Source organism: Rana temporaria, chromosome 4 (genome assembly GCF_905171775.1).
Source record: "Rana temporaria chromosome 4, aRanTem1.1, whole genome shotgun sequence".
NCBI lineage: Eukaryota > Metazoa > Chordata > Amphibia > Anura > Ranidae > Rana > Rana temporaria.
Window position 1 is genome coordinate 271,490,028 of NC_053492.1, and position 24,407 is coordinate 271,514,434.

Below are 24,407 nucleotides of genomic sequence, written 5' to 3' on the forward strand. Positions count from 1 at the left end.
CCAAAAAAGCTTTGTTTTTTTCTACACCATTTAAAAATGGTCGTGTGTATGCGGCATAAGTAACGAGAATCCCTTTTATCATTCTTTATGGGACCAATATAATCTGACCTCTCTTTCTTACTATTTATGGGCCAGATTCACAACGAGCGGGGGCGCAACTTAACTTTTCCTATTTAAGTTACACTGCTGCAAATTTTCTGCCTAAGTGCCCGATCCACAAAGCACTTACCTGGAAATTTGCAGCGGTGTAACTTAAATCCGTCTGGCGCAAGGCGGGCCCAATAGAATGGGGCGAGTCCCATTTAAATTAGGCGCGCTCCCGCGCCGGATGTACTGCGCATGCTCCGTCGGGTAAATTACCCGACTTGCATTGCGCTAACTGACGTCGCACCGACGTCATTTGCTTAGACGTTAACGTAAATGGCGTCCAGCGCCATTCACGGACGTCTTACGCAAACGACGTTGATGTTTAAATTTCGACGCGGGAACGACGGCCATACTTACCATGGCTTAAGAGAACTAGGGCTCAGCCCTAGTTTTACGCGGCGTAACTCGACGGAAACTACGTAGATTTAGATCGACGGGACGTTCGGGGATCGCCGTAAGTCTTCATTTGCATATTCTACGCCGGCCGCAATGGCCTCCCCACCTAGCGGCCGGCCTAGAATTGCATCCTTAAGATCCGACAGTGTAATTCAATTACACCTGTCGGATCTTAGGGCTAGCTATGCGTAACTGATTCTATGAATCGGTCACATAGTTAGAAACAGAGATACGACCGCGTATCAGTAGATACGCCGTCGTATCTCGTTTGTGAATCTGGCCCTATATACTTAAAGAATTTCTTTACACTACAGGATAGTCAGGACGCTCTCTACATTGCAGATAAAGAAGCTGTGTGTTAGTGGGCATCCTGACTCTTCTGTAGTCCAAGGGAGGGGTCGAGCACGACACTACACACCGGGGAGAAAGCCTTGCATTACTGTATGGAGTTAGACAGAAGAACAGGAAGTGAGGATTTCTCAGAAGAAATAACATTTTAAAAGCAAAATGGAAGGATGAGGTAAGTGAAGGAGGACTGCACTAAGTTAAAGGAAGCTATTTAGGGAACCAAATTGTACCTTTACAACCTCTTTTAAGGTTCAAGTTACCAAATGTTAGCCTCAAAACCTTAAAGGGTAAGTTCACCTTTACAGAAATATCTGTAAGGTGAACACACAGTCCCACCTCCCGCCATTGGCATTGGACCAGCTCCTGTGATAGACAGAACACTGCCGGTGGCAGAGGCAGGACTGTGTGTGTGTGCGTAACGTGAGAGCGTCGTAAACGGGAGATGACGGCTCGGTGAATTCCGGCTGCACTCGTTCCCCTCCGAGGTACACTATCAGTGTATAACACTCACCCGTAATTTGCCCCCTATTTTCAGGGGGAAAAGGTGCATGTTATGCGCCGATAAATATGATCCTTCCCCCCCCCCCCCCTCACTGTGTGTGCCCAGGTCGGATTTCATGAATCGGGTTTACATCCACTTTAATGATCTAATATATGCTGAATTTCATTTGTCTTTACAGATGTGGTGGTAACAGTTAAATTTACATATGTAAAAACTTATCCAGATGAAGCTCCTCTTTATGAAATAATTTTCCAAGAAAATCTTGAGGATAGCGATAGTCCTGGACTACTGGCTTTATTGCAAGAACAGGTAAGTCTTTTAGATGTGAAGACCTGTGTATTCTCAATATGCACCACTATGGGAATATTTAAACTTTATTATTATTATTATTATTAGAGCTGGGCGTTCTTAATTGATTGACATCCTTCCGACCGGCGCATACAGCGCGTCACGAGTTGCCGAAAGAAGCCGGACTGCGAGTCGGCTCTATACGGCGCTTGCGCACCGACGTTCAGCTTCTTTTGGCTAATCGTGACGCGCTGTATGCGCCGGTCGGAAGGATGTCAATCAATTGGGAACGCCCAGTGCCGCAGATTACATACCCGGAAGCGGCGGTGAAAATACGGTATGTACGGCAATGAAATAAAAAAAAAAAACACAGCCGATTGTCATTCTGGCAACTCGGCTGAAAGTAATGTTAAAAAAAAAATTTTTGGGTGAACCCCCGCTTTAAGGACCTTGGGTGTTTTTTCAGATTTGGCATTTACAAGACTAAAACATTTTTTTTTGCAAAAAAATTACTTGGAACCCCCAAACATTATATATATTTTTTTCTAACACCCTAGAGAATAAAATGGCGGTCATTGCAATACTTTTTGTCACACCGTATTTGCGGTCTTACAAGCGCACTTTTTTGGGGGAAAAAAAACACTTTTTTGAATAATAAAATAAGACAACAGTAAAGTTAGCCCAATTTTTTTTTATACTGTGAAAGATAATGTTACGCAAAGTAAAATGATACCCAACATGTAACGTTTCAAAATTGCGCCCGCTCGTGGAATGGCGTCAAACTTTTACCCTTAAAAATCTCTATAGGCGACGTTTAAAAAATTCTATAGGTTGCATCTTTTGAGTTACAGGGGAGGTCTAGGGCTAGAATTATTGCTCTCGCTCTAATGCCGCGTACACACCATCACTTTATGTGATGAAAAAAAATGACGTTTTTAAAAACGTCACTTTAATTGACTGTGTGTGGGGGAAAACGTCGTTTTATGTCTTGTAAAAAACGACCAAAAAAAATTGAAGCATGCTTCAATTTTATGTGTCGTTTTTCAAAAGTGCACTTTTTACTTCACAGAAATTGACCGTGTGTAGCAAAAAACTTCGTTTTCTAAGACGTTTTTTCATCCACGCATGCCCAGAAGCTACTTATGAAGCAAGCTTCAATGGTAAAACGTGGTGGAACGTAACCTCGCTTTGCAAGATCATTGTGAAAAAAAGGTTGGTGTGTAGGCAACTTCGTCTTTGAAAATTGAAGTTTCAAAAATGTCATTTCTTTATCGTACATCACGGGACACAGAGCGGCATATTCATTACTATGTGGGTTATATGGAGTACCTTCAGGTGATGGACACTGGCAATCTCAAACAGGAAATGCCCCTCCCTATATAACCCCCTCCCATAGGAGGAGTACCTCAGTTTTTACGCCAGTGTCTTAGGTGTTGGTCATGGTTTAGCTCGCCTCCACATCCTTGGGATTAGGTGGGCTAACCGGTTCTGTCCAAAGGCCTCAGCGCTAAAGTGGTCAGTAACCGGACCCCAAACCAAAGGGGTCGGTAACCGGACCCCAAACCAAAGGGGTATAGCCCATAATGCTTTTCTTTTTAGAGAGCTGGACCCTGGGCCCAGAACTTAGAAACCTTTGGGGGCCTAATGTTTCTGTTGCCAGAGTGCTATATGGGCCCAGGACAGTGGATCCTTCATAGGAACCCAGGGCCTGAAGGTCAATGCCCCACGGAGATGGGGGAAGATTGGGCCTCTTGCTTTGCAAAGTCCTGCGGCATGGAGCAGGTAAGTGAGGGGAAACTTGCGGAACTTGGTTCTTAGCAGGTTTTTCTGGGGGGTTCACAGGGGACATGCCTAAAGTTATGCGCTGCATCTGGCAAAGTAAGTCACATGTCTTAAAGATAGGATGGCTCTATGTGTATTCCCCATAAAAGGTGAACTCCCTGGTAGTATTGTAACATTGAGAAAGAAGCCTGTGTGTGTGTGTGTGTGTGTAAAGAGAGCTGTGCTTACCTGCAAAGCCTCCAGGCGATTGCTGCCATGGTTTTTCCTCCTAGCCTGGAGACAGGACAAACTGCCTCCTCGTGTGGTCTCCTTAACAACCCCCCCCCCCCCCGCCGGCGGGCGCGCGCGTCCCCGTGATATGGGCGCAATTTCGCGCCGTTAGCTGAGGGGGGAAGGGCGGGCCAGCATGTTAAAGGAAGGGGCGGCCCTTCCATTTGTTCCCAGCTCAGTGTATGCTGGAACTAAGAGAGGAAGAGACCAGAGCGGCAGCACGGGGCGCCGAGGACACACAGTGGCCGAAACAGATATTACAGTCTTCAATAAGACTGTCCTGGAGCCTAGAGTTAGGCTGTTCTTTTCTATCTCAGCAGTTTTTTGGCAATACTACTAAGGGGGACAGAATGTTTTTTCTCTCTTGGGTTTGAAAAAAGAAAAAAAAAAACAACCATTAAAGGGAAAGAAGGCATTTTTTATCCCCCAAACGGGTTTTTGGGCAATAACTATTTATAGTTCCAAACACCAATAAGTTAGCGGGCGTACCTCGGTATTGTACCATGGCGTCTGGTTCAGAGGGTACAAGAGGTGGGGATTCCCCCAGAGAGTCTGAGGTCTCGGACAAAGTTATGCCGCTGCTTTCCCGAGAGGGAGCCTTGATGGGACCATCGGGATCTGGGGCTGGAGCTGGCACGGGTCAGTCCAACCCTAGGGTGGTCACGGACGAGGTACTGTCCACCTCCTTAAAGGAGATGGAAAAAAGAATGGAAAAGATGATAGCCAAGGCTATGCGGGGCAGAAAACGGAATAGATCTCCGTCGCCCGAGCGTGGACCCTCAGAGGAGGAGGTCCTTTCCGCAGGGGAATTGGACGACCTCTTGGACAAGGACCAAGCAGGTTCGGGGATCGAGGATCCGGATACAGGGGAGTCTGGGGCAGCCTCCCAAGGGGAGAGCTGGTGGGTTCAAGCCTTAACGGACTTGGTCCATAGTGCATTCAACTTGCCAGTACCAGATCTCCAAGTATCGACTGTTTCAGCTTTGGGCTCACTAAGGGCGCCTCAAAACAACGCAGTTTTTCCGATCCATCCTCTGCTAGAGGAAGTTATGTTCCAAGATTGGACCAAGCCAGATAGAATCTTTTTACCACCTAAAAGATTCTCTGCCTTATATCCTATGGAAGATAAATTTTCCAAGAGATGGGCAACCCCGGCGGTGGACGCAGCCATCTCATGTGTTAACAAATCTTTAACATGCCCTGTAGAAAACATACAGGTGTTCAAGGGATCCGGTTGATAAACGCTTGGAAGCATTACTTAACCACTTCCAGACCGCTGTACGACTATATACGGCCTAACTTTAAAGATACATATCTCGGTAACGGCAGCAGCTGCTGCCACAACCGAGGTATGCATCTTTAGTGTCAGCGGTCCGGTACATGATAACGGCGGTCTCCGCGGCGGATTCGCCGCGAGATCGCCGTTATCGGCGGCGGGAGAGGGCCGCTCTCCCGCACCCTCCGCTGCTTACCGGAGCCGTCGGTAGCGGCGGAGGCGATCGGGACCGTTCGGCATCTGAGCGGGGACGAGACTGAAGGAAAAATCTCCTTCGCCCGTCCCCATAGCTCGGCTGGGCGGAAGTGACGTCAAAACGTCAGTCCCGCCCAGCCTCTTAAAGAAACATTTTTTTTTTTTGTCATTTGAAAAAATGACATTTTCCAATTTTTTTTTTTTTTTTGCATTTTAGTCTAAATATAAGATCTGAGGTCTTTTTGACCCCAGATCTCATATTTAAGAGGACCTGTCATGCTTTTTTCTATTACAAGGGATGTTTACATTCCTTGTAATAGGAATAAAAGTGATCTTTTTTTTTTTTTTTTTTTTTTTTCCAGTGTAAAAAAATAATAAAATAAATAAAAATAAATAAGAAAAAAAAAAAAAATGTTTAAAGCGCCCCGTCCCGACGAGCTCGTGCGCAGAAGCGAACGCATACGTGAGTAGCGCCCGCATATGAAAACGGTGTTCAAACGACACAAGTGAGGTATCGCCGCGATCGTTAGAGCGAGAGCAATAATTATAGCCCTAGGCCTACTCTGTAACTCAAAAAATGCAACCTATAGATTTTTTTAAACGTCGCCTTTTAATTTTTAAGGGTAAAAGTTTGACGCCATGCCACGAGCGGGCGCAATTTGTAAGCGTGACATGTTGGGTACCATTTTACTCGGCGTAACATTATCTTTCACAATATATAAAAAAATTGGGCCAAATTTATTGCTGTCTTATTTTTTAATTCAAAAAAGTGATTTTTTTCCAAAAAAAGTGCGCTTGTAGGACCGCTGCGCAAATATGGTGTGACAAAAAGTATTGCAATGATCGCCATTTTATTCTCTAGGGTATTAGAAAAAAATAAATATATAATGTTTGTGGGTTTTAAGTAATTTTCTAGCAAAAAAAAATGTTTTAGTCTTGTAAACACCAAATCTGAAAAACACCCAAAGTAGAGAAGTGGTTAAAAGCTCCTTCACTACTGCAGGGGCAGTAGTGCAGCCAGCTGTGGCTGCGATTGGGGTTGCACAAGCATTATCGGATCAAACTAAGCAGATGCTTAAACTTATTCCTGCCCAGCAGGCAGAAGAATTTTCGGATGTCCCTAGGGCCATACGCTTTACGGTAGATGCGATTAAGGATTCTATCCAGCAAGCGTCACGTTTATCGTTATCCCTTATCCATATGAGAAGACTCTTATGGTTAAAGAGCTGGGAGGCCGAGCCCCCATGCAAGAAGCTCCTGGTAGGGTTCCCCTTCCATGGAGGACGACTCTTCGGAGAAGACCTGGATAAATACATTCAGACCATTTCAAGCGGCAAAAGTACTCTTTTGCCAACCAAGAAAAAATTTCAGGGGCCTGCGTTTAAACGACAGCACTCCCCTGGGCAGGGGCCCTCTAATGCCAAACAGTATCGACGGCCTCCTGCAAGATCAAACTTTAACTTCAACAACAAATCGCAGGGACAGGCCGCTAGAGGCAAGAAGCAGTGGTTTCGCAAACCAGCAAAACCAGCCCCCAAGCCGACCTTATGAAGGGGCGCCCCCACCCACGAGGGTGGGGGGAAGGCTGCGTCTCTTTTCAGAGGTTTGGGAAGCCAGCATTCCCGACAGATGGGTACGGTCTTCCGTGGCTACGGGCTACAAACTAGACTTCCTAAAGTTTCCTCCTCCTCATTTCCAGGAGTCAAGGGTTCCAAACGATCCGGAGAAGGGAGCCGCATTAATGACGGCATTGAATCATCTACTCTCCCAGGAAGTAATAGTAGAGGTACCAGTCCTAGAACAAGGGCTGGGTTTCTACTCCAACCTATTCATCATCCCAAAGTCCAACGGAGATGTCAGGCCAATTTTGGACCTAAAGATGGTAAATGCATACCTAAAGGTCCGCTCATTTCGGATGGAATCCGTGCGGTCAGCAGCTGCCACACTCCAGAAGGACGACTTCATGGCATCCATAGACATAAAGGATGCCTACCTTCATGTTCCAATTTATCAGCCACATCAAAGATTTCTACGCTTTATGGTGGCTTCGCGTCATTTCCAATTCGTGGCGCTTCCCTTTGGGTTGGCTACGGCCCCCCGGGTGTTCACGAAGGTCCTAGCTCCAATCCTAGCCAGGCTAAGGATCCAAGGGGTCACGATCCTAGCGTACCTGGACGACCTCCTAGTCATAGATCACTCGTCTCCTGGCTTGGAACGAGCAGTGGCCCTCACGGTCCAGTACCTCGAGAGGTTCGGCTGGGTCCTAAATCGAGAAAAGTCAGCATTCCAGCCCACAAGGCAGTTGGAATATCTCGGCATGAGGTTAGACACAGAACAACAAAGGGTGTTTCTACCTCTGATAAAGGTCAAAGCCATCAAGGTTTTAATCCTACTGGTTCTAAGCAAGAAAGAACCGACTATTCGCCTATGTATGCGGTTACTAGGCAAGATGGTGGCCACATTCGAGGCGGTACCGTACGCCCAGAGCCACACTCGCATCCTGCAGGCAGCCATCCTGTCAGTATGGAGCAGGAGGCCACAGGCCTTGGATATCCCTTTGCCGCTCTCATCAAGAGTCCGACAAAGTCTATGTTGGTGGTTAGACCCTCAGAATCTAGTGAAGGGGAAGTCTTTCAGCCCAGTGGCTTGGAAGATAGTAACCACGGACGCCAGCCTGACAGGCTGGGGAGCAATTTTGGATGGTTGCACTCGCCAGGGTACTTGGGCAAAGCCAGAGAGGCAGTTGCCCATCAACATCTTGGAGCTCAGAGCTGCTCGACTAGCCCTCAGGGCTTGGACGTCCAAATTGCAGGGGTTCCCGGTGAGAATTCAATCAGACAATGCCACGGCCGTGGCATACATAAATCACCAAGGGGGAACCAAGAGTCAAGCCACTCAGAGAGAGGTGAGCTTGATTCTCCTGTGGGCAGAGGCTCATGTGCCCTGCATATCGGCAATATTTATTCCAGGAGTGGACAACCTTCAGGCGGACTTCTTAAGTCGCCAGACTCTGTTGCCGGGGGAATGGTCTCTACATCCACAAATCTTTCAAGCACTCTGCCAAAGATGGGGAGTGCCGGACGTGGATGTCATGGCATCGAGACTCAACAAGAAGCTAGACAGGTTCATATCCCGCTCAAGGGATCCGATGGCCTACGGAACCGATGCGCTGGTTTGCCCTTGGCATCAGTTCAAACTTCTTTATGTATTTCCCCCGCTCCAGTTACTACCCCGCCTGCTGCGCAGGATCAGGGTGGAGCACATACCAGTCATCCTGGTAGCTCCAGCATGGCCCAGAAGGGCATGGTATTCACTAATCCTGAAGATGGTAGTGGGAGACCCTTGGACTCTTCCTCTACGGCCAGACCTGCTATCGCAAGGTCCGATCCTCCACCCTGCCTTACGGCATCTAAATTTGACGGCCTGGAGGCTGAATCCCTGATTCTCAGGGGTAGAGGTCTGTCTCAAAAAGTAATCTCTACCCTAATCAGAGCCAGGAAACCGGTCTCTAGGGTGATTTATTACAGGGTCTGGAAGGCCTATGTAGGCTGGTGTGAGTCCAAGCGATGGCTTTCTCGCAAGTTTACCATCGATAGAGTATTAAGTTTTCTCCAGCTAGGAGTGGACAAAGGACTGGCATTAAGCACAATCAAGGGACAGATTTCAGCTTTGTCAGTGTGGTTTCAGCGGCCGCTGGCCACCCACTCGCTAGTTAAGACCTTCCTTCAAGGGGTCTTACGTATTAATCCTCCAGTTAAATCCCCGCTTTGTCCGTGGGATTTAAATCTTGTTCTGTCAAGTTTACAGAAACAACCTTTTGAGCCGTTGGCTGAAATTCCTTTGGTTTTACTGACAAGGAAGTTAGTATTTTTGGTCGCCATAGTTTCCGCCAGAAGAGTATCGGAACTGGCAGCCTTATCCTGTAAGGAACCATATCTTATTTTACATAAGGACAAGGTCGTTCTCCGCCCTCATCCTTCCTTCCTACCGAAGGTTATATCCAGTTTTCATCTAAACCAGGATTTGGTATTACCATCCTTCTTTCCTAAACCTACTTCCAGAAAGAAAGGGTTGCTGCATACCTTGGATATTGTCAGGGCCATGAAGGCCTATCTTAAAGCTACAGAGAAGATCCGGAAAACAGATGTGTTGTTCATTTTACCGGATGGGCCCAAGAAGGGGCAGGCAGCTGCAAAATCCACCATCTCGAGGTGGATTAAACAGTTAATCACTCAGGCCTACGGCTTGAAGGGGTTGCCTCCTCCGTTATCATTAAAGGCTCATTCTACTAGGGCCATGGGCGCCTCCTGGGCAGCACACCACCAGATCTCTATGGCTCAAGTTTGCAAGGCGGCAACCTGGTCTTCTGTCCACACGTTTACAAAATTCTACCAGTTGGACGTAAGAAGGAATACTGATACAGCCTTTGGGCAGGCAGTGCTGCAGGCTGCAGTTTGAGACCCTCGGATTCCGGGGGCTCCCTTTTGAGTTAAATTTAAAATTTAAAATTATTTTTTCTCAACTAAGTTGGATTTATTATGATTTGAGTATATCTCTAAATTAAATCCTTTTGTCTTTGGAAGATGTTCTCCCTCCCCTCATTGTAAGCATTGCTTTGGGACATCCCACATAGTAATGAATATGCCGCTCTGTGTCCCGTGATGTACGATAAAGAAAAAGAGATTTTTAATACAGCTTACCTGTAAAATCTTTTTCTTGGAGTACATCACGGGACACAGAGCTCCCACCCCTCTTATGGGGACTATTTTGGGAGGCATACTGCTTGCTACAAAACTGAGGTACTCCTCCTATGGGAGGGAGTTATAAAGGGAGGGGCATTTCCTGTTTGAGATTGCCAGTGTCCATCACCTGAAGGTACTCCATATAACCCACATAGTAATGAATATGCCGCTCTGTGTCCCGTGATGTACTCCAAGAAAGATTTTACAGGTAAGCTGTATTAAAAATCTCTTTTTTTTTCATCACATAAAGTGATGGTGTGTACGGGGCATAACAATCGCGGCGATACCTCACATATGCGTTCGCTTCTGCGTGCAAGCTCGTCGGGACGGGGCGCTTTAAAAACATTTTTTTGTTTGTTTTAATTTATTAATTTTTACACGGTTTAAAAAAAAAAAAAAAATGGGTCACTTTTATTCCTATTACAAGGAATGTAAACATCCCATGCAATAGGAAAAAGCATGACAGGTCCTCTTAAATATGAGATCTGGGGTCAAAAAGACTTCAGATCTCATATTTAGACTAAAATGCAAAAAAGATAAAATAAATTGTCATTTGAAAAAATGACAACAGGAAAATGTGCCTTTAAGAAGCATGGGCGGAAGAGACGTTTTGACATCGCCTCCGCCCTGCTATGGGGACGGGTGGGGGCCATCTTGCCCTCACTCGTATCCCAGCCAAGCAGGAAGAAGGACACGATCGCCTCCGCCGCTGCCGACGGCTCCAGTAAGCGGCGGAGGGGGGGCCCTCTCCCGCCACCGAAAACGGTGATTTTGCGGCAAATCCGCCGCGGAGACCACAGTTATCGTTTACAGGACCGCTCACAGGAAAGATGGATATCTCGGTTGTGGCAGCGGCTGCTTCCGCTATTGAGATATCCATCTTTAAAGTGCCAACATATATGTACGTGAGCGGGTCCTTAAGTGGTTAAAGGTTTGAAATCCATTTAAAATTTTCCTTCCACTTTACAATTATGTGCCACTTTGTGTTGGAATATCGCATAAAATCCCAATAAAATACATTTAAGTTTTTGGTTGTAACATGACAAAATTTCAAGGGGTATGAATACTTTTTCAAGGCACTGTACCTAAAAGATATTTTCACTACTCCTTTGATGTTTTAGCATCTCTCTATCTTGTCTTTTTATCTGTCATTTGCATAAATGCATTTATTCAGATTTTACTCTAGGTAAAATTAAAATTTTAATAACCGTGCTGTTTTTTTACATTTAAAGTAAAAACAAAATGCATATGGACATGTGCTGCACTGTGCAATTAAACCGATGCTAGAATAGAAAAACCCTTAGAAATGTTGACATTCACAGAATCCTAATGGCCTCATGTAGATGGTCATTTCACCACTGCTGGTCTCTGTCAAACACACTGTTTTTTGTGGCCTATATGCCATGCATGTGCAGCGTTTGGGCAAGATCAAATCAGGAGGTTCAATTCTTCTGAAAATTACTCAAAAATGGGAATCCAATAAGTCATGATTCATAGACTGTATTATTTGTTACAACAAAAGTGTTAAAACACCTGTAAAAAAATGTTTGGATATGAATTTTTGGTTCAGCAATTTTTTTTTTTTTTTTTGCATTATTGACTTTATTTAGGTATTCAAATAAACCTTTATAATCAAGTTGCTGTTGTTAATGTAATGTTTTTATTTTATTCTCTAATTCTAGGCTCAGGAGAATCTAGGAATGGTGATGATTTTCACCCTAGTGTCTGCAGTTCAAGATAGACTTAATGAAATTGTAGACCAAATAAAAACTAGAAGAGAAGAGGCAAAATTAATAGTGGAAAAAGAGGCAGAGGAAGCAGAGAAGGTAAGCGTTGGTAAGAATGGGCATTCTGAAATGTGAAGGTACGGAATCGCCACTCATCATGCTCCATCATTTAAAGTACCTGTGCCAACAGGCTACTGTATTGTGTCAATGGCATCAGTTTGGGATGCTTCTGTGATTGTTCAGAATTTGACAGGTGCACTTTACTTGCAGCTGACAACCTTCTGACCTTTCCTGTAGCACATTTTATTAGACTTTTTTTTTTTTTATATTTCCTAATTGAAAATAAAGTAAAGGAAGAAATGGTGGTACATTCTTATACTTATCAATACCGGTAACAAATGGGTGTAAAACCATAATATATAGTTGGGTATGCAGGGGGTACATATTGACCAGAAGTGCCCTAGAGAAGGTCTGAGGGGGGCAATAAAGGAGAAGCAACGGGGGAGGGGCAGGTAAGGGAAGGGGTTGATGGGGATAAGGGGGGGGGGGGGTTGTGGTAAGTAAGGGATGAGAGGTTGGTACGGTTTTTATTAAGTGTAAAACAAATTACTTTGCCCATTATGGTATGTTGCAGATAGGGTAAGGATTATAGTATACCAAATCATGTAAGAGCATAATAGGAAGAATGACTTGTAGATGCCATTTCTCCCTAGGAACCTTTAGACTTAAACATAAGCTCCAGGTGTAGTTCTGGGGCAATCGTAGTGAGATTTGTCTAATTACGGTTGGAAAGAGCAGTTAGGGTGTTGAAGCCATGGAGTCCAGTGACAGATACATTTGGATAGTAGTAGGTGAGCTCTAGCGAAAGAGTATTCATAAAAGGCATGCTCGTTGAGGATTAGGATAAAGGAAGCATAGTCAGGGGTTGTTGAAAGTTTCCAGTTGCGGGCGATAGATAATCGGGCTGTTCTGAAGATGTGGGTGATTATGGGATGGATGTTGATTGGCCAGGAGTTTGTCTAAGCCCAGCAAAGCAGATTTAGGGTTATGTGAGCATGAAGTCCCTGATAACAGCAATTAGCGAAAATACTTTGAACCAAAAGGCCTGAACGTTAGGGCAGTGCCACCAAATATGGGCCAGGGTACCTGGCTCGCCACATTTTCTCCAACAAAAAGGAGAATGTTCTGAATACATTTCCACTAGTTTGGAGGGTGTGATGTACCAGTCATGCAGATGTTTCTGGGAAGATTCTCAATGTGAAATGCAGCAGAAGTATTTTAAAGTTAAGGAGTATGTGGAATGCCTGGAATCTGAGGCAGAAGTAAAGGAAAGAGCACATTTCCAAATACATAATGTGGAGGTTTTTTTGGTAGGAGGAGTTCTTTGCATGTAGCATTGGGAGAATCGGTAAGTTCAAGGAGGCGGTCTAGACATTTTCCAATTCGTTGTAAGGCATGTCGTATTTGCAGATATTTGAAAAAAGTAGATCTTGGGATGGAATGGGTCAAACATAGGTCTTGGAAGGAGCGAAGAATTGTAAGCACATTTTACTAGAATTTTATACATGTTAGTAAACTTTAAAAGTCATCTATTTTTGTGGAGTCACTCCTCATTATTGTGTTGGGCAACTTGCATGAAGGCAAAATATTGTATGCAGAACTTTTGTTCTGCTGATTTGCATTTTTCTATTTTACAGTTGTTGAATGGAGTTTTGGAAAAATGTTAAATACAATTTTCTGAGTGCCAAATCCAACATGCCGTTTAACTTTTGCCTTTGCCACAGCATGGGTATAGCTGTAAGCATTGCTTTATTAAGGTGGATGGTTGGAGGCAGCAAAACCACTACTCAAATTCCATCTAATACTGCCTGCCGTCTGCTTGTGTGGGCAGGACCTAAAGGGCATATTTTTGAAGCAGTGAATGTGACATTTGTTAAACATTTAGTGCTGGCCAGAGTTGTCAGGAAGAGGCCTTGTCCTCCTCAACATGGGGACAAGGTGCTTTGGTTGCCTGGTATGGTCTGGGGGGGGGGGGGGGGTGTGAGCACTCGTTTGCTGACCTGCTGGGCTGAGTGTCCTGATAAGGGTCTGGAACTTGGGGTGGTACCAACAAAATGGTGTGGGGGTTACCCTTTAAAATCTATACCAGAGCAACGGGTCTGGTATCGTCCTGGGGGGGGGAACCCCACACCATTTTTTTATTTTGGAGGGGGTTCCCTTTGAAGATCCTCAGCACACAAGTCGCATCATCATGATCCGACTTGCGGTGCGACTTCTATTCAAATCACTGGGCTTCCATAGGGAACCATTGATTTTTGAATTGAGGCAGAAATACGCCTGACAAGGCTTAACGCTCTCTATACAACGTTAAACCGCGTTTAACAGCTTTTACCGGCATCTGGCGGTTTTACAGCTCTAGCGCTGGAGCCTCAGAACGAGCTGGTCCTGTTTTATTTTTTTATTTTTTTGGTGCTTAAAAACGCCTATGCCACTTACAGCTCCTTAATGTGTGTGTGTGTGTGTGTGTGTGTGTGTGTGTGCGTGTGCGCGCGTGTGGCAATAGAATTACATGGAGAGGCATTTTTAAGCTGTAAAAAATGCTCCTAAAAGCGGCTGTAAAAACGCCCGTGGGCATGAGGCCTTAAAGGTACAGGGATGCGCTGGGCACCCAGCAATGGCAGCAAAGGTATCCAGTGCACCAAATCGCCAACAATACAAACTTTTCCCCATAAGTACTTGTGAGAATATGTCTTACAGTATCCTCTTAGCTTGAAGATGGCGTTGGGCTTCATGCCCCTTTCACACTGCTGCGACTTGAATGTTTTTTTTTTTTTTTTTTTTTTTCGAATTCAGGGAATGCCTGTGTAAACTATGGACCTCAACTTGCATCAAATTCGCACCAAAGTAGTACAGGGACTACTTTGAAGTCGCACAGATATTAATGGGTATCATGGGATACAACTTGTAATGCGACTCTGATGTCCAAAGTCGCACAAGTGTAAAAGGGTCCTTTAAAGATCCATTTGCCACAACTACATAAAAAAAGAAAAGCGTTTGCCAACATTTTAGGGATAAAATATTTTCATATTTTGTGTTGTAATAGACATGTACAAAAAATATGTATTTTATAAACAACATTAACATTTAAATATTCTAGGTGCGTTTTCATGGAACTCCTGTAACAATTGAAAACTTTCTTAGTTGGAAGGCCAAATTTGATAGTGACTTAGCAGAAATGAGGCGAAAAAAACTGAAGGAAGAAGAGCAATCGGGAAAGATTAAATTAACTGGTAAGTTTTGTATGCAGTGCCATTATGTGAATGTTTTGTAGCGTTCACTAAATTTTTTATTTGGCCATCGCCCTCTTAAGCCTGGTACACACTACAGTTTTTTTTCAACAAAATAAAACTGACAGCTCCGGTCAGGAGCCGCTGTACTAACCATGCAAGGTCGGCTGCTGGTTTTCCAGCATGCACGTCCGACAGAAGCAGACCGACATACACACGGGCAGAATATTGGTCGGTATTTTTTTTTTGTACCTGCAAGTGTCTCCTGACATTCTGCCAGTGTGTACAGGGTCTTGTACAGTCTTATGTTAAAGCTTCAATATTTTTAATTTATCAACATGTCATACCTCCACTGTGCAGTTAGTTTTGCACAGAGTGGCCCGATCATCCTCTTCTGGGGTCCCACGGCGGCTGTCGGGGCTCCTCCCCGAAAGAGCTAACCCCCTCTGGGAAGCTCTCTCCCAAGGGGGTTACCTCGGGAGAGAGCCGCCGATTGTATGACTTGGCCCCGCCCCCCGGCGGCTGCGTCATTGGATTTGATTGACGGCAGCGAGAGCCAATGGCTGCGCTGCTATCAATCTAACCAATGAAGAGCCGATCAGTCATGGGGGAGAACAACGCGGGATCGCGCCCTCGGAAATTAGGGGCTCAGGTAAGTGGGGGACGGTGACTGTAAGGTGCATAGGATGCATTAAGGAGAAAAACACGAAGGTTTACAACTTCTTTAAGGTAATTGTACCCTTAGACCAGTGGTTCTCAACCTTCTAGTGCCATAACCCCTTGAAAAAACTTCCCAAGTTGTAGCGAACAGTAAAATAAATTTTGTAGCGTGGGAGGTCAGCACCCAAGGCAAGACAAGTAATTTGCACCCCTAACCCAAGGACATTTAGTACTCCCTTCCACTCGTACAGTATTAAAAAACACTTTAGGATGTACCACTCTTTCTCTTTGTTCTCCTTACTTTCCCTTTTATCTCTCTCTGTCCTAATTTTTTTTTTTTTTTTTTTCCCGTCCCTCACTCTAGCCTCCTTTCTTGTTCTCTTATTCTTTCTCACCCTTTTTTTTTTTTTTTTTGTTCCCCCCCCTCTTTTTCTCTCCCTTCCTTGTATTCTCTATTTGTATTCCTTATCTTACTCCTTGGTTGGGGGAATGGGATGAGTGGCTGTGCTGGGGGGAGTTCTGATCAACCAATTTAGGTGCTCTTGATTAAGGTCATCTGTTGATCTGAGAACCGTAGCAGGGGCTTTTAATGGCAACTATAATCGCAGGTAGTGTTATTCACTGTGTCTCCGACTTTGTGGTGTCTCGTAGCATTAACACCTATGCCAAAATCGAAAGATAGGGTCTCCTCCGGCCCCTCCCACTTCACATTCCTCACCAGTCAGCTGTGATCAAATGCTGACATGCTAAATTTTACCACAGCACAGTGCACAGGATCAAATGTTACTGTACAGCAGTGCAATTTTTGTTCTTTGGTTTAGTTACACTTCTGCTTTTAGTTTGTTGCTATGTCTTAACTACATAAACTCTGTAGTAAGCATTATCCAGAACAAAATAAGCTCATTAACCCTATCCTGAATCCACTGTGCTTTTTTGAAATGGACCTTTCCTGTATTCACGTGTTAATTGGTGTGTGTGTGTGTTTTTTCTACTGTATAAGGGCTCTTTCACACGGGCCGTATGTCCGCTTTTTCATTCATCCATGTACGAATGAAAAAGGGACATTTATTGGTCCCTATGAGATTGCGGGTGTCAGCGGATGAACATCCGCTGACACCCAATCTCACCCGGTTCCGCAATCGTCCGATTCTGCAGACGGAGGCAACCCCCTATTTTTCCATTCGTCATCGGATCAGATGAACAGGGACAGACGGTCCGTGTTCATCCGATCCCCTCCCATAGAGGAGAGCGGAGAAAAGACATGGCGGTCCCTGCACAGTGTGCGGGGACCGCTCTGTCATCTGCTGGCTCGGCGTGGATCAACGGAGCGATCCCTGCTGAGCAAGCGGAGATTCACGGAGTGGATCATCACTGATCCGCCCCGTGTGAAAGAGCCCTTATGCTTACTACATAGTTTTCTTTCTCAACTCATTGTTACAAAAGCATGAGCAGAATTCTGTATGTTAAAGTTAAACATTAATTCTGTTTTTAAATTGTGGTATTTTATTTCTGTTGTGTTAATTGATATCACTGAATGTAACATACACATTTCTACATTTTATCATGCAGGAAAGCAATTGTTTGAAACGGACCATAATCTGGACACCTCTGACATCAAGTTCCTGGAAGAAGGTTTGTTCTCATTTTCTGTTTGTTATAGATACCGTTGTGCTCAAATGTTTGCATACCCTTAGTGGTATACAGTATGTACCATTTTTTTTTTTTTTTTAAAGAAGAAATGAGTAAGCAGGCAAAACACATTTTTTTTATTTTTTATGGGATTCATATCTAACTGTAGGTCATACCAGAATGGCACAATCATAAAAGAAAATATGGCAACAAGTAAAAAACATGACCCCTATTCAAAAGTCTGCATACCCTTAGTTCTTTACATTGTATATTGCCCTTTTAGCATCAATGACTGTGTGCAGTCTTTTATAATAGTTGTCTTTGAGGCCCTGAATTCTTGCAGGTGGTATAGCTGCCCATTCGTCTTGGCAAAATGCCTCCAGGTCATGCAAAGCCCATGGTCGTCTTGCATGAACCGCACGTTTTGAGCTCTCCCCAGAGTGGCTTGATGAGATTAAGGTCAGGAGACAGTGATGGCCTCTCCAGAACCTTCACCTTTTTCTGCTGTAATCCCCGGAGGGTCAACTTGTGCTTTGGTTCATTGTCGTGCTATAAATTTCAAGAGCATCCATGCTCATGGAATTTTCACGCAGAAGAATTGAATTGGTATGCCAGTATTTTTTGATAACATGCTGCATTTATTTTGCCATCCATTTTCACAAGATTCCCCGTGCTTTCAGAGCTCACACATCCGCCAAAACATCAGTGAGCCACCACCATGCTTCACAGTGGGGATGGTATTCTTGTCGCTTTATGCCTGGTTGACCCCTCTCCAAACATGGCGCTTATGGTTGTGACCATCAAGCTTTATTTTGGTGTCGTCACTCCAGAGTAGTGTGTGCCAGAAGCTGTAAGGTGAGTCAAGGCTTTTGTTAGGCTTTTTTCTGGCAACTCGACCATGCAGCACATTTTTGTTCAAGCATTGTGCTCCTTACCTGTGAGTATTTCTTTTGTATACCAAACAATTCTTCTGACAGTTGTGGCCGCAATCTTTCTTGGTCTACCTGACCTTGGCTTGATATCAAGAGATCCATAAATGTTTCCACTTCTTAGGTGATTGAACAGTACTGACTGGCATATTCAAGTATTCAAGGCTTTGAATATAATCTATATATATATATATATATTTATTTTAAAGGGGTTGTAAAGGTATTTTTTTCCCCCTAAATAGCTTCCTTTACCTTAGTGCAGTCCTCCTTCACTTACCTCATCCTTCGATTTTGCTTTTAAATGTCCTTATTTCTTCTGAGAAATCCTCACTTCCTGTTCTTCCGTCGGTAACTACACACCGTAATGCGAGGATTTCTCCCTGGTGTGGAGAAAGCCTCTTGAGGGGGGAGGGGGCGAGCAGGCAAGTCAAGGGATCTGGCGGATCCCAATTATGTGGTCGGGATGACGTGGAGCCTGAACTGACTTCTGTGATGTCAGCAGAGAACTGATTTCAGCCCGCACTTTGGTCACAGGAGTGCAAAGCGAATTGCAGCCAAACGAGAAGTACAGCTACATTTTAAAAATTTTTTTTTTTGCATGATCAGTCATATTTTCAATGTCAATCACAAACTTTCTGCCGGGGTATGCAAACTTTTAAGCACAACTGTAAATGAGGAAAAAAGGTCAGCTCATGTTGCCTTTATTTTACATCAGGGATCGGTTTCCTGAGCCACTTGAGCCTTGAAATTAATGAAGAGGTCGGAGAATGCTTCCTGTTGATTTAATCTTTTATGTTAATGGCGGAAGGTTTTGTGTGTGTGTGTGAGCAAATATTTAAACCGTGCTATCACAAAGATGCATACAATAAATAGTCATGCATCACAATAAATAGATTCCTTAAAAAAAATCATTATTTCACTGTTCTATATCAGTTCATCAAAATCTAATAAATATTCTAAAACATTTAAAATAAAGTGTTCAGTATGTAATGTGCAAAAAATACAAACATAAAATAAAAGTGTCCCATCTTGTAATTACATTTCTTCCAAAGAATTTTGCAAAAAAAAGTCTTCTCTATGTCAATATGTATTTCCACTCAATAAAATGTCACGTGGAAAAACTTTAAATCCTTAAAGTGCACAAAACTGCCACCATCCACAGATTCTATCAGTTTACACCACAGATGTGCCATCCAACGCCAATCAATCTCATCTAATAACTCACCAGAAATAATTGCTGGTTAACATGGAACACCAGCTAAAGAGCATACCATAGAACCATAGAAATTTCACTGAAATGCAACTTATTGGAACTAATAATGCCTTCTGAAGAGCTTCTGGTTGTGTTCACACTAGTACGAATTGGATGTGGTTTTCTTACGCATCCAATTCACATGTCAGGAGATTGTGACCGACTCTCTATGGAGCAGGTTCATACATCTCCGGAGCGGCTCCGGTGAGAATTGCACGGGAGACCTGTGTGTCTTCTGGTCTGTTTCCGGTCCGAATTCAGCCTGAAATTTGGGATGTAATCAGACATGAAACGGAGAACGGGAATGCACATGCCCCCTGCTGTGAGCTGCTACGTGCTGCGGTGTAAACCCAGCCTAAATCTCACAGCAGCAACCTCAATGTATGCTCACAGTGCACAGCAGGATCCCGCGGAGCTTTTATACGTGACGTTGCCATGCACGCCGAGTTTGCAGCCAGGAAGTGTGGCTGGAACTGGCTTGGTTAAGAGATACTGTTTGTTTCTAGTGTTGGTCGCAACACAGTGATATGTAAGGCCCCTTTCAGACGGACGGATAGAATGGTGCTTTTAGCTAGGGATTTTACCGCAGCTAGAAGCACACAATGCTTTCCTATGACATCATTCACACACTACGGTTACCTGCGTTTTTTTTCCCCGCGGTTTTGTGCGGATAGAAAAAATAGAACTGGATGCGGCCAGCTGCGAAATCCCGCAGCTATCGGCACATAACCGCAGGTAACCACAGTGCACTGTGTCAGCTGCATTTGGTATAAATCTTGAGGAGGAACTCCACGCCAAATTTCAACTAAAAAAGTGCAGGTCTTCACCGCCGTCTGGTTCTCTTCCGCCGGGGGGGCGCTTTCTTCTTTAGCTCTTTTACAGCGGCCCCCTCCCGGTCTTCTCATTCGACGTCTTCGGGGGGGGGGGGGGTGCAGGTCTTCACAGTCCCAGCATGCTCCAGAAGAGAACCACACGGCGGTGAAGACCTGCACAACCCCCTCCCCCCAGAAGACATCGAAGAAGCATCCCCCCCTCGTAAAAAAGCTAAAGAAGAGAGGGGGGGGGCCCCGGAGCTGACTAATAAATTACTTTAATAACCCTGTGTCGTGTTTTTTTTTTTTTTTTTTTTTTTTTACATATTGTTTTTCTGCCAGGTGAATGGGTAGGGGTACGATGTACCCCATACTCATTCACCTAGGGTGGGGGGTCGGCATCTGGGGGCTCCCTTATTAAAGGGGGCTCCCGGATTCCGATAAGCTCCCCTCCCGCAGACCCCGACAACCAACGGCCAGGGTTGTCGGGAAGAGGTCCTGTCCTCATCAACATGGGGACAGGTGCTTTGGGGTGGGGGGCCACAGGGCGCCCCCCTGCCCCATGTTGAGGGCATGCGGCCTGGCACGGTTAAGGAGGGGGGGTGCTCGCCCGTCCCCACCCCTTTCCTGACCGGCCAGGCTGCTGCTCGGATACGGGTCTGGTATGGATTTTGGGGGGACCGGTTTTTCGGCGCAGGGGGTGTCTCCTTAAAATCCATAGCAGACCCAAGGGCCTGGTATGTTCCTGTAGGGGGGACCCATGCCGGTTTTTAGTTGAAATTTGGCATGGAGTTCCCCCTCAAGATTCATACTAGACACAGTTCTTGGTATTGGTCGGATCCCCGTTCAATATCGTGCCGCGGCTAAACGCAACCGCAGCTAAAAGCACTGTACAAATGCAGCTGATCGCTGTGCCTGGAGTCTTGAATTCCAGCAAAACATAAACATGCTTTTAGCTGCGGTAAAACTGCCGTTCGTCTGAAAGGGGCCTAAGTGTATGTGGTGATGTTTTTAAATATATTATTAGAAGGTTTTTCACTATGGAGCTCCCTTTTTTCTTTCTTGCTGTATCCTACTGTGAGCACATACTGAGGTTTTCGCTGTGAGACTGAGGCTCCTCAGAAGGCATTATTAATTCCAATAAGTGGTGTTTCAGTGTTATGTTATATAATGTTTTATAATATTTATTATTTTTTTGATGAACTGATATAGTACATTTTTTGAAGGAATTATTATTTATTGTGATGCATGACTATTGCATATATTTATTTTTGATAGTGCTGTCTAAATATTTGTTCTCGGGTGTTTTTGTGTATCTTACTGACAGCAGCTGCACCTTTACATACACCTAGTAGTGTTGAGTGGTCCGTTGCATAATTAGCGTACACACTAATACATATTTTTTTATATGTATGTATGTTATTCTTATTTAATATTGCACATGGAAGGACCATATGGCTGAAGCTGTTGCCATTTGTTAATGCAAGTTTTTTTTTTTTTTTTTTTGTCCAGCATACCTCGCTATAAAATTATGCTATAACATTGTATAGTTTTTTGTTTTTTTTTTGTCTCATTTTCTTTAAGAAATCTATTACTTGATGATACAACCACTAGATGGCCTTTATAGTAATACAACGTGCATTTACAGGCTATCCCCTAATTTATAGCTTTGGTCTTTGTGAGTCTTGGCACATTCTGTTGGCCAAAGTGAAAATTTGGACCACCATTGTAACTTGTGTTTTATTTATTTTTTATTTTATTTTTCATGTTAGGCCCTTTTCACACTACAAAATAAATCCGTTTTAATAATCCGTATTAAAATCCATCAGATAATGTTAAAAAACGGAAGTTATACGTCCTTTATAACATATCATTAAAGTCTATGGGATTTTTTTATGTTCCGTAAAGATCCGTAATAGTCCGTTATAACGTACGGACGTTAGTTATTACGGAATATGTGACGGGTCTTGCACTAATTTTTTTTCCGTTGCAAGTAACGGATATATTAACGTCCGTTATATTTTAACATTGAAGTCTATGGCGCACGGACGTTAGTAAATGTCTCCGTAAATGTCCGTTATGTTAACGGACGTTAATTTTACTGAGCATGCTCAGTAAAGACTTCTGGAGCTGGCCTTCAAGAAAGGGTGAAATGGTTTTTATTAACGGACGTTGGAAAGGAATGATATAACAGATGTATACGGATATATACAGATAAACATTATCCGTTTTCAATAAAGGAAGAATGGTAAAATATTTATCCGTATGTATCCGTTATTAAATCCGTTAATAGGTGTAATAACAGTAGTAACGGATATTATAAAACGGACATACAATCCATAGTGTGAAAGAAGCCTTAGATGTGGTAAATGACATTGTCTGTCTTCTTATTTACAGCAGGCAGCAGCGTCGAGGTGGATGAATCCCTGTTCCAAGATTTGGATGATTTAGAATTGGATGATGATGAAGATCCAGATTATAACCCACTTGATGTAGAGAGTGATTAAATAAATATGTTGGATTTGGCACTCCTTGAAGAAATAAGAAAGTCGCAGTATCTGTGACTATACCAAGCATACATCCATGGCTGTTATTTTTTTAAGTCCTATTTTAATTATTAGGAGAATATTCTTCTGATAACTTTCACAGCTGATGCTGATTAAACTGACTTAAAAATCGGTTAACTGGGATTGGGATGTTTTTTTATTGCTAGATTAGTAACTTGAGGAAGACCCAGGTGGTTGTAGTTTGTGGCCTTCTATGTTACACTGAATTTGGCAATCTACCTGGGTAAGAAAGCTTTGATGTAAGTAACCTTTTACTTGACTAATGTGCTACATTCTATTTCTGGTGCAGTGAAGTGGAATCTATTCATTGGGTTCTTGCAATGGAAATAGTATGTGGTCTGCTTTCACACACAGGAGTTTTGTTTCATGATGGGGCCCTTTAACTTACTGAGACCAACTAAGAACTGTGATCTGGGGCATAAAATTGAGGATACGGATACAATTTTGCAGGAATATTCAGCTTGCGTTTGAGATGAATATGCATTTTTCACACTTCAGCGCATTAATGTACGCCTGATGAATGATAAAGAATACTAAAACTGACCCCCCAACTAACAAGGAGGCACTATGCAGTGCCTTATGCTACTTTTACATCTGAGCAATGTCATTTCTGTGTGCACAGGGATCCCTTGCACCCACCCTCCAATGTCTGTCCAAGCTATGCACTATGTTTTTGCAAACTATTCCATCAAGCTCAATGCTACCAATGAGTGTGTGCCTAGGGTTTGGGGCCCTACTTTTCAGAGTTGACTTTGGTAGCAGTTATTTTGCCATATGTTTCCATTAAAGTGATCTAATGCTGCAAAATGTAAACAAAATTGCATTATACTACAAGCCAAATAAAAGCTTGGTAGCTCTATAGGTTTGCTTGGCTCATGCATTTTCTAAGAAATGTCAGATATGAAGTTATGACAATTTTTTTGCATAAATTCCACGCTAATAACTGATGCTGAAAAACTTGAGTCTATCCAAGTGAGCGTGTGTCTGTTGACAGATATACCTAATTATTAATGAATTTTTATGTCTGCCTAGGTGATAACTTTATGCTGACACGTATAAAGGTGAAATCAAGTGTAAAGGATAGTAATTCTTTTAACACCTTAGTCTTGTGGGGAAAAAAAAGTTTTCTCCTGCTGAAAAATATCAAAATGTGCTAGCATGCATAGCATACTCGCACATTATGAGAAACTTGTCTTGACATGAAGCCCTCCAGAGGCACGCTCTCACCGCTGCAGGCCCTTCACTCGGTTTTCTTTCCGGGTCCGTGGGCTGCCGCTGCTTCAATGGCACAATAAAGTCACTCCCGCGCATGCGTGCGCGTGACTCGGTCACGGCACACGGCTCTGAATGAACGGTACCCGTTTTAGGAGACATTCATTTTACCTACAGGTAAGCTTTATTATATGCTTACCTAGAGGTAAAAATCACAAATGAGAGTTTACTACCACTATACCTCAATACTGGGTACTTTCACTCCCTTCCCAGACGAATGATCATCTTTCAACGCTGTCGCACTTTGGGAATGTTGCGGTCATGCAACACTGTACCCAAATGTATTTATTTATTTATTTTTTTTCACACAAATCGAGCTTTCTTTT

The 24,407-nt window shown here is 43.8% G+C and overlaps 1 protein-coding gene across 1 annotated transcript in view; it reads left to right on the top strand.

The window, feature by feature from the left end:
- The window catches only part of RWDD1 (RWD domain containing 1), a 45,908-nt gene extending 22,240 nt beyond the window's left edge, over positions 1 to 23,668 (top strand). The window contains exons 3-7 of the mRNA XM_040350278.1: positions 1,572 to 1,702; positions 11,629 to 11,772; positions 14,831 to 14,963; positions 17,190 to 17,252; positions 22,640 to 23,668. Of these exons, the coding sequence (XP_040206212.1) occupies positions 1,572 to 1,702; positions 11,629 to 11,772; positions 14,831 to 14,963; positions 17,190 to 17,252; positions 22,640 to 22,749 (581 nt within the window). The 3' untranslated portion in view covers positions 22,750 to 23,668. The remainder of the gene's footprint in view (positions 1 to 1,571; positions 1,703 to 11,628; positions 11,773 to 14,830; positions 14,964 to 17,189; positions 17,253 to 22,639) is intronic.
- The last annotated feature ends 739 nt before the right edge of the window (positions 23,669 to 24,407 follow it).